This window comes from Apis cerana, linkage group LG1, assembly GCF_029169275.1.
Source record: "Apis cerana isolate GH-2021 linkage group LG1, AcerK_1.0, whole genome shotgun sequence".
Classification (NCBI taxonomy): Eukaryota; Metazoa; Arthropoda; class Insecta; order Hymenoptera; family Apidae; genus Apis; species Apis cerana.
Window position 1 is genome coordinate 2,292,334 of NC_083852.1, and position 8,883 is coordinate 2,301,216.

At 20.7% G+C, this 8,883-nt stretch overlaps 2 protein-coding genes across 4 annotated transcripts; one reads left to right on the forward strand and one right to left on the reverse strand.

The window, feature by feature from the left end:
- Positions 1 to 9: 9 nt before the first annotated feature.
- LOC107992703 (lymphoid-specific helicase) lies at positions 10 to 4,344 on the forward strand. Of its 2 annotated transcripts, XM_062084669.1 has the most exons (7): positions 10 to 945; positions 1,355 to 1,719; positions 1,806 to 2,380; positions 2,455 to 3,113; positions 3,208 to 3,602; positions 3,761 to 4,019; positions 4,106 to 4,344. In XM_062084669.1, the coding sequence occupies exons 1-7, from the start codon at positions 885 to 887 to the stop codon at positions 4,174 to 4,176; spliced, it is 2,385 nt and encodes a 794-aa protein (XP_061940653.1). In that variant the 5' UTR covers positions 10 to 884; the 3' UTR covers positions 4,177 to 4,344. The 2 variants fall into 2 exon arrangements, with proteins under 2 accessions (XP_061940653.1, XP_061940663.1); XM_062084679.1 differs by lacking the exon at positions 1,355 to 1,719 and having other exon boundaries at positions 607 to 945.
- A 193-nt stretch (positions 4,345 to 4,537) lies between these two features.
- Positions 4,538 to 8,473, reverse strand: LOC107992794 (SANT and BTB domain regulator of class switch recombination). Of its 2 annotated transcripts, none has more exons than XM_062084661.1 (9): positions 8,062 to 8,473; positions 7,112 to 7,832; positions 6,626 to 7,006; positions 6,187 to 6,453; positions 5,787 to 6,081; positions 5,426 to 5,654; positions 5,096 to 5,369; positions 4,750 to 4,931; positions 4,538 to 4,663 (listed from the first exon to the last, which is right to left on the reverse strand). In XM_062084661.1, exons 1-9 carry the CDS (start codon positions 8,144 to 8,146, stop codon positions 4,551 to 4,553), a joined length of 2,547 nt encoding a protein of 848 aa, XP_061940645.1. In that variant the 5' UTR covers positions 8,147 to 8,473; the 3' UTR covers positions 4,538 to 4,550. The 2 variants fall into 2 exon arrangements, with proteins under 2 accessions (XP_061940645.1, XP_061940637.1); XM_062084653.1 differs by having other exon boundaries at positions 4,538 to 4,666.
- Between the last annotated feature and the right edge of the window lie 410 nt (positions 8,474 to 8,883).

The window sequence follows — 8,883 nt, forward strand, 5'->3', positions numbered from 1 at the left end:
GTGTAGTCGTGTGAGTAGTACATAGTAGTATATATATATAAATACGTATACATAATATATATTAATAGTAATTTTTTTCTTAAGGAAAATATGTATTTAACAAAAAATATTTTTTTGTTTTCGCTATTTTTTGTTGATACTATAGTTCAATATAATGTTATAAGTTTAAATAATTTTAAATTTTATCTATAATTTTATCTTTTCATTATGTTTTTAAAAATAATATGCTTTAATCTAATATAAAATATATAGTTATTTTTAAAACATATACATATATGTATATACATACGTATGTACAATAATATATAAATATTAACAGAAATTGTTATTTAAAAGAAATTTTGATTAAATATTAATTATTTTTTTTTTAAGTAACTTTAAAAAACGATATTTTATTAGTTAAAAATTTATTTTTTGTTAAAGAATTTAAATTTAATAAATTGTTATTAAAATTAATAAATATAAAATAAACATAAAAAATATTTTATCTATATCTTCTTTTAATAATTTCTCTTGTTTTTAATTTTAAGCATTAAAATAATCTATTATTAATTTCTATGTTATTTTTAGAATCTTAAAATCTATTTTTAAAATCTATTTTAATAACTGTCATTATTTAAAATAGTTACATAATTTATTAAAAAGGAAAAAATAATGCTATTATGTCATGTTTCATGCGATAACTTTTGTAAATAAGATTTTTTTATATTATCTTTAAAACTAACGGTGAATTTAAAATAGTGAATGTTATTGGTTCAAGTCGATCAAGTTAATGATTTAGCGGGATTTAGTATTTACACGTGAAATATTCACATTTATTTCTGTTTTAAGTTCAAGAACTTCAAATATCATTATTATTTATTAAATAGTTAATTACTTATCAAATGGAAAATAATAATTGTGATATAAAAAATGATATTTCGAATGGTACGACTTTGGTTACAGGTAAAACTTTCATATTAAAAGTAACAATAAACTAATCACTCATAATAAAATTTTGAAATCAAATTTATATTAATAAAATGAATTTTAAATATGAAATTAAAATTTATAATATAAATTTAATCTTGTATGAAATATTAAATATCTTTTATTATTCTTTTATATTTTATATTGATTTCTATTTTATTATGATTTTTATTTTAAAATAATTATATTGAAATGATTAAAAAATTTTAATTTTATAATAATTATAAAATATATTTCTTTTTCTAAAAAAAGAATTTGAATAATATATATAATGAACAACTATACAATAATAAACAATGATTTAAAAATATATATCAATTTTATATTTAAGAATGTTTTTTATTAATAATTTTTATTATTAATTTTATTTTTTACATATAAAAAGACAATTCAAAAATCATTGTGAACAATGTAAAATTTAACAATGAACCTTTAGAAACTTCTACAATAAGTGAAAGGAAGAGAAAATTACAGGAAAAAGCTAAAAATAGACAATTAGCAGAAGAGAAATATAATCTTGAAATTCAAGAACAACAATATAAACGATTAATGCATTTATTAAGTAGAAGCAAATTTTATGCTTCATATATTGTTAATAAAATTGACAATAGTTTAGAGAAAGATATTAATAAAGCTAATAAAGCCATAAAAAGAGATATAAAAAAAATAAATTCTATAGATGAAAATAAATTACCTCAAGAAAAAGAAAAGAAAAAGAATCGTAATTTAGAAAAATATATATCCAAAAATGTAAATATTATAATGTAGTATTTCTTATTTTTTTCCATATTATTTTTTATTTTTTTAATAATTTATAATTTTATATAATTTTTTAGGTACAAGAAAAAATTAATATAAATAAAAATAATTTGAATTTAAGTGTAGAAGAGATTGAAAATGAATTAATTAATGACTCTGAAGATGCTGATAATATTGTTGAAATACCAAAATATTTTAATGGAGATTTACGAGATTATCAAAAAGAAGGACTCAGATGGCTAAAAATTCTTTATGAAAATGGTTTAAATGGAATTTTAGCTGATGAAATGGGTCTTGGAAAAACAATTCAAGTTATAGCTTTACTATGTCATCTTATTGAAAAAAAACAAGATGGACCATATTTATTAGTAGCTCCTCTTTCTACTATACCAAATTGGGTATTAGAATTTGAAAGATTTGCACCAAAATTACCTATTGTAGTATTTCATGGAACACAAGAAGAAAAAATAATATTAAAGAAAAAAATTAAACAAAAATATAAAATTACAGAAAGTTACAGTATATTACCAATTGTGCTTACTACTTTTGAAGTACCATTATATGAGAATAGTTTTATTAAATCTTTAAGTTGGAGATATATAATAGTAGATGAAGGACATAGAATTAAAAATCATGAATGTCAACTCATTAAGTAAGTTAATTAAAATTTAATCATTTGTATTACAAATATCAAATTATAAATAAGATAATTTATTATGATTTTAGGCTCTTGAAGTCTTGTAAGTCTATGAATAGACTTTTATTAACAGGTACACCATTACAAAATAATTTAGCAGAATTGTGGTCATTATTAAATTTTTTATTACCAGAAATTTTTGATGACTTAGCTGTATTTGAATCATGGTTTAATGCGAAAAAACATCAGGGTGATGAAGGTGCTAAAAAATTCTTAAAATTAGAAGAAGAAAAACGTGTATTATCATCATTACGTGAAATATTACAACCATTTATGTTAAGACGTGAAAAAACTGATGTTTGTTTAGAAGTACCACCAAAAAAGCAATTAGTTGTTTATGCTCCTTTGACAGAATTGCAACACAGTTTATATAAAGCAGTATTAAATCATGATATAGATCAATTAAGTAAAATTGAAGAAGAACCAATTATATATACAGAAGATGGTAATAGACCTAAAAGAAAATGTGTTTTAAGAAATATGAATAATATTATGAACTTTAATTTTGAAAATAAAATATTATCAAATAATTCACTTCAGCAAAGTGATGAAGATAATGACGAAGAAAATACAAAATCTTGGAAAGAAATAAGATCTGGAAATAAAAACGATTTATCAATGTGGAAAAAATATACTGATGTTACAGAACGGAATCGAGATTTTTTAATTAACGTTCAGACTCGCAATCGTAAGTTATTTATTTATACCAATCATATATAAATCATTCATAACAAATAAAAAAATATTTCATTTTTACGTTTTTTTTTTTTTCATTATTTCAGTTTTTTTATATAAAAAAATTGTAAATCATCCATATTTAATACATTGTCCACTAGGCCCAGATGGCTTGCCAAAAATAGATGAAGAATTAGTTACATCATCTGGTAAGCTTCTGGTCTTAGATGCAATGCTTGCAAGACTTAAAAAACAAGGGCATAAAGTTTTATTATTTTCTACCATGACAATGATATTGGATGTTATTGAAGATTATCTTTCATTACGTGATTTTAAATACGTCAGATTAGATGGCTCTACTAAACTTTCAGTCAGAAAAGAAAACATTCAAAATTTCAATACAAATCCTGAAATATTTCTATTTCTTATATCTACAAGAGCAGGTGGTGTTGGATTAAATCTTATTGGAGCAGATACTGTTATCATATATGATTCTGATTGGGTATATTAGTTTTTATATTTGTTTTTTTTTTTATTATTTTTCATATTTTTCATTATTATTTTTCATTATTTATTATTTTTCATTATTATCCCTATTAATAATTATAAAGATTTCTCTTATTGATTAAAAATAATTATTAAAATAAATCTTTTTTATAGAATCCTCAAGTAGATATACAAGCTATGGCACGTTGTCATAGGATAGGACAGACACGTCCAGTAATGATATATAAATTATGTACCAAAGGAACTATTGATGAAGTAATTATTAATCGCGCTGAAGCAAAACGCCTATTAGAAAAAGTAGTAATTTCTAAATGTGTTCAAGGAATAAATATTAATAACAAAACAGATTTGTTGAAACTGCAAAAACTTTTACAATCAAAAGAATGTCAAATAGTTGCATCAAAAAATGAAGGTAAATCATTAATGTTTCTTTACATAATTATACGTATATTTCATATGATTTTAGTAATAATTAATTTTTAATATTTTTCAATACAGTTTTTACAGAAAAAGAACTTAACAATCTGTTAGATAGAACTGAATTATATAAGAAACAAACAGAATCCTAAATATATATCTCAATTTTTTTTTCTAAAAATAGTATTATACAAATAATATAAGTATTTCTTCTAGTTTTATATTATTTTAATTACTACATAATATTTATTTTTGTACCATTTATTCTAAGATTTATTTAATTTTGTAACAAAATCTTAAATAAAGATTGAAAAATATTATATATATTTTTATCAATTGTATATCTTAATAATTATTATAGAGATATATAATTTTTAAATAATTTTATAAATAAATTTTAGAAATAAGTTAAATAAATTAATTTTAGAAAAATATATACAAATTTGTTCATTTAGTATAATAAATATTAATTAATAAAAGTCCAACATACAAAACATTTAATAACAATTATACTAGTCTGAAATACTTATGATTTATTTAATTTTGAACGTAGAAAATACTTCCCAGTTATATTTTTATTTTTATAAGATTGATTTAGTTGATCACGAAGTTCAGTTTCCAATTTTGTATAAATCCCTCCTGCTTTAAATAGTATTATTTATATATATATTTATTTATAATAAAAACTTTATATTTTCTAAAAATATAATATTTAATAAATATACCATTTAATTGTTTTTTTATCCGATTATGTTTATTAGATGATTTAAATAACGAAGAAGAATCTGCAGATATTCTTTTTGTTAGAAGTGCTATCATTTGTAAAGCTGCACTTTCTTCGAAATCTCTTTGATTATCTTGATTATGTCTTACATTTAAATTACCACTCCAAGATCGACCATTATTTCTAAAATTAATTTGATTTCTAAAATTATTTATAATATATAAACATAATAATAATTATAAAAATATAATAAATATATTAATAAATAATTTAATAAATATTATAAATAATTTAAATATTTTAAAACAATATTATAGTATGTATTTTTTCTACATGAGATATATCACCTCCACATTATTTCATTTCTAAATTTTTTTTTAATTTTATTTTTTGATTTCAATGAAGACCATGCATGAGATTCTTCACTTTGATTTGATTCTTCATCAATACTAGTATTTTCATAAGTTGTAATACCATCATCTATATCACTATCTGTTATTGAAGATGTAATTGATGAAGTATCAGTTGTAATAGAAACTTGCTGACGAATTTTTTGTAATGATTTTTGTAAATCTTGCATTTGGGATAAACGTCGAAATCCTGATCCGCTCCAAATTTTTCCTAAATATTTGTTATTGTTATTATTTTTTTTATAAAATTAAAAAATATTAATTTACCTAAAAGTCCAAGTCTTGGTCGAGGTGGAGCAAGCTCTAAACCAACCCACCACATTACATCTTTGCACATTAATTTTCCTGGTTGAAGTGATACATCACGAGCTACCAATCTAGTAATTTTTTCTGGGAAAAATAATTGTGGTGGTTCCATAACTATTACTTCTCTATGTACTGTAAAAATATTCAATATACTTATATCTCTTTGTGTCCTAATATCTGGGATATGTTCCTAAAGTGAAAAAAAAACATGCTATATGGAAATGCAATAAAATAATTTAATATTACATTATTACTATAATTATAAAATTATATTTTTAAAAGCTTTTAAAATAAAAAAAAAGTGATACTAACAAATGCTTACCCTATACCTACAACCTTCGTGATTTGGTAATACTTCAAATTTATATGCTCTTTGACTACAACAAGGATATCTGCCTAAAGGAAATGGTATAGGTCGCTGTTGTTCATTAATAAAAAATTGTGGAAATTCTGCATGATAGCAGCACCATTCATATTGATGAATTGGAAAATATATATTACACTGTGTACAAAATAAAAAATGACAATCACCCCACAACCTCCAATAAACTTTACGCCAAGAACGTAACTCCGTTCGAAGAGCAATAATATAATCATTTAAAGTCCATGTTAAATCTCTAAATAATATAGATTTTATTATAATTATCTATATAATTATTTTATATAAATCTTATAGTGTTAGTTAATTTTTTATATCAGTATAATAATTAATATAATTATACCTTATGTGTTTACTATGAATATTTCCATAATTATCAATTTTCATTGCACTTGAAATACATGGTACATAATTAGAAACTGATTGAATAATATTTTTCTCACATTTGCTACATTTAAATAATGTTGCTAAAGAACTATAATGTCCTTTTTTATTATCTGGCATTACTTCAACAAGAGACATAATCAATTTGCAAAATAATTTACTTTGAATTTTATCTTTTTTATCTTTCAATGCTTCAACATCTTCATTTGTAAATTGTTCCACTAATCTGAAAAAAATTATCAACTAAAAATGATATATAATTAATCAAAAACAAAATAAAAAAAATAAAATTTATAAACTAAATAAACATTTATTATTTTTCATATATATTTTTTTGAATAATAAATATTTAAAGTATTTAAAATATAGAGAAATAGAATAAAGAGAAAAAAAGAAACCTTATTAAAAGATTATCATCTAAACCAGTTAAAACTGTTGATGTTTTTAATATATCAGACATATTATCATGACAATATTGTAAGCAACTTTCTAATAATGGTTCCATTTGTAAAAAAGATGCTGACACCATTATTGGAATAACATTATTAATTTCCAAAACTGGCCATTCTGATTTTTTTATAATATCTTTTTTCACCCATCTCATTAACCAATCAAAAATTGTAACATCACAATGAACCGATATATCTATTTCTTCCAATTTTTGACCTGCTGTCACATCAGCAAAATAACGCATTTTTTGAATAAGAAGTTTTTGTGGGCAACGGAAATTTTTTTTAATATTCTTTTCTTCATCACAAACATGAATTTCCACTTCATTGCTGTACAAGCGTAGAATAAAAACTGTTATTAATTCTATAAAAAATTATTTTTAATATCAATATTAAATTTAATTTAAGTTAATATTAATTATTAATAAAACTTACTCAATTGATCTTTTACTCAATTTCTTATCCTTTTCTTTATGTGCAATATTTGTAATCGCTCTTGTTTCAATATTATTACTTAATGAATTACTTTTCTTTACTTCAGTATTTGTAATAGATTTTTTAATAATAGGTTGTGAAATAGTAGGTTTTGGAATCATATATGGCAATACAGAATCTAATAAACCTTCATGCAATACATCACTTAAATTTGTCTTCATTAAGGTAATTAACAAATTTTTAGTTGTATCTACAGATTTTATAATCTTTGCATCTTCTACTTGTAATGAAGTTTCCCCTACTTGATTGCATTTTTCAAAATCAGTTATTAAATTTTGATTATAAATATCTATTGGCTCATTTTTAAACTTTGCATCTGAAGGTACAATGCAATGTACAGAATATTTAATATTGGTATTATTTGTTTCAGATGAAATTTCTTTTGTTGCATTAGTACTTTTATGTTTCTGCATGACATCACTATTAATATATTTTTCATCTGTGCTATTATAATTTTGTATAGTACAATCTAAATCAATTTTTGCTAATTTACTCCAATCAATCTTATTTATTGAAGTCAATATTGTAGTTAAACTTTCACAATTATTATTAACTTGATATGCAAGTTTCATAAATTCAAAAAACATTCCAATTGTCAACTTTGATTGATTACAATCTTCAAGTTTACAGAATATTTCTGTCAAATCTGAAGCACATATTCCTGTTGCACATATTTATATTGAAAAAATAATATGATGAATTTATAAGTGATAATTTCTTTTAACTTTTTTTAATTGCACATTAAATGTATTCGTTTGAAAAAAAAACTTATGTAAATATTATGTGAGAATTATTATGAAAATTAATTAATAAAGATAAAATGAAAAGTAATAAATATCAAATATGCCATGACTTGAAGTTGGGCAATATATGAATTAATTTATAAATACCTTTATTAGTTGTTGAAGCACACATTTCTAATAATTTATGTATATTTTCTTTCAATAATAAATTATTAATTTGATTTATTTCCATTTCTTTTAATAAATTATAATTATAAAATACTTATAATTAATAATAAATTATTATAAAATACTTAAATAAAATAAATTATAAAATACTTATTTTTCAATTATTATAATTAATCATCCCGTTATTAAATATGTAAATATTATAAATGTAACAATAATTATTTATATAAATTCATTTACTTTATTCTATAAATTTATAGTAAATATTTTTAAATTTATAATAAAATTTGACTTAAAATTTACACAATATTATATTTTAAATTATATTTTTGTAATACATTTATTATTATGATAAATTATTTTATTTTATATTAGAGTATAAATATATAAATATATATATAAATAAATGTATAAATAATAAAAGTAAATATATATATATATATATATATGGGATAATCTATACAATTATTTAAAATTATAACTTAATACAATTATAGCAAAATTTTAGAGAAAAATGAAACTTAAAAAATATTAAATTTATAGAAACATCATATAATTGAATAGCATTACGCATTACTATACTGAACTATAATTGTTCATTATAATCTTGTTTATATGATTTACCATGACAACAAATATATTGTTAGAAGCAAATATTTTATAAAATTGCGGGAAATTGTAAGAGTTAGAAACTAGTAATTTCTAGTAACTTGACTAAACTATATCAAGTCTCAAGTCAAGTTTGCATATTGTTGTCGATATTTAAATATCCAAAGTAGTTGTGATTCATTTTTCCTTTAC

Excerpts from the sequence above, each read along its gene's own strand:
- LOC107992703 (XM_062084669.1), top strand. The coding sequence starts at position 885 with ATGGAAAATAATAATTGTGATATAAAAAATGATATTTCGAATGGTACG. Across the intron at positions 1,720-1,805 it reads AAAAATATATATCCAAAAAT|GTACAAGAAAAAATTAATAT; the intron begins GTAAATATTATA and ends ATAATTTTTTAG. Across the intron at positions 4,020-4,105 it reads AGTTGCATCAAAAAATGAAG|TTTTTACAGAAAAAGAACTT; the intron begins GTAAATCATTAA and ends TTTTCAATACAG.
- LOC107992794 (XM_062084653.1), bottom strand. The coding sequence starts at position 8,146 with ATGGAAATAAATCAAATTAATAATTTATTATTGAAAGAAAATATACAT. Across the intron at positions 6,082-6,186 it reads ATTCATAGTAAACACATAAG|AGATTTAACATGGACTTTAA; the intron begins GTATAATTATAT and ends TATATTATTTAG. Across the intron at positions 5,370-5,425 it reads ACCAAGACTTGGACTTTTAG|GAAAAATTTGGAGCGGATCA; the intron begins GTAAATTAATAT and ends ACAAATATTTAG.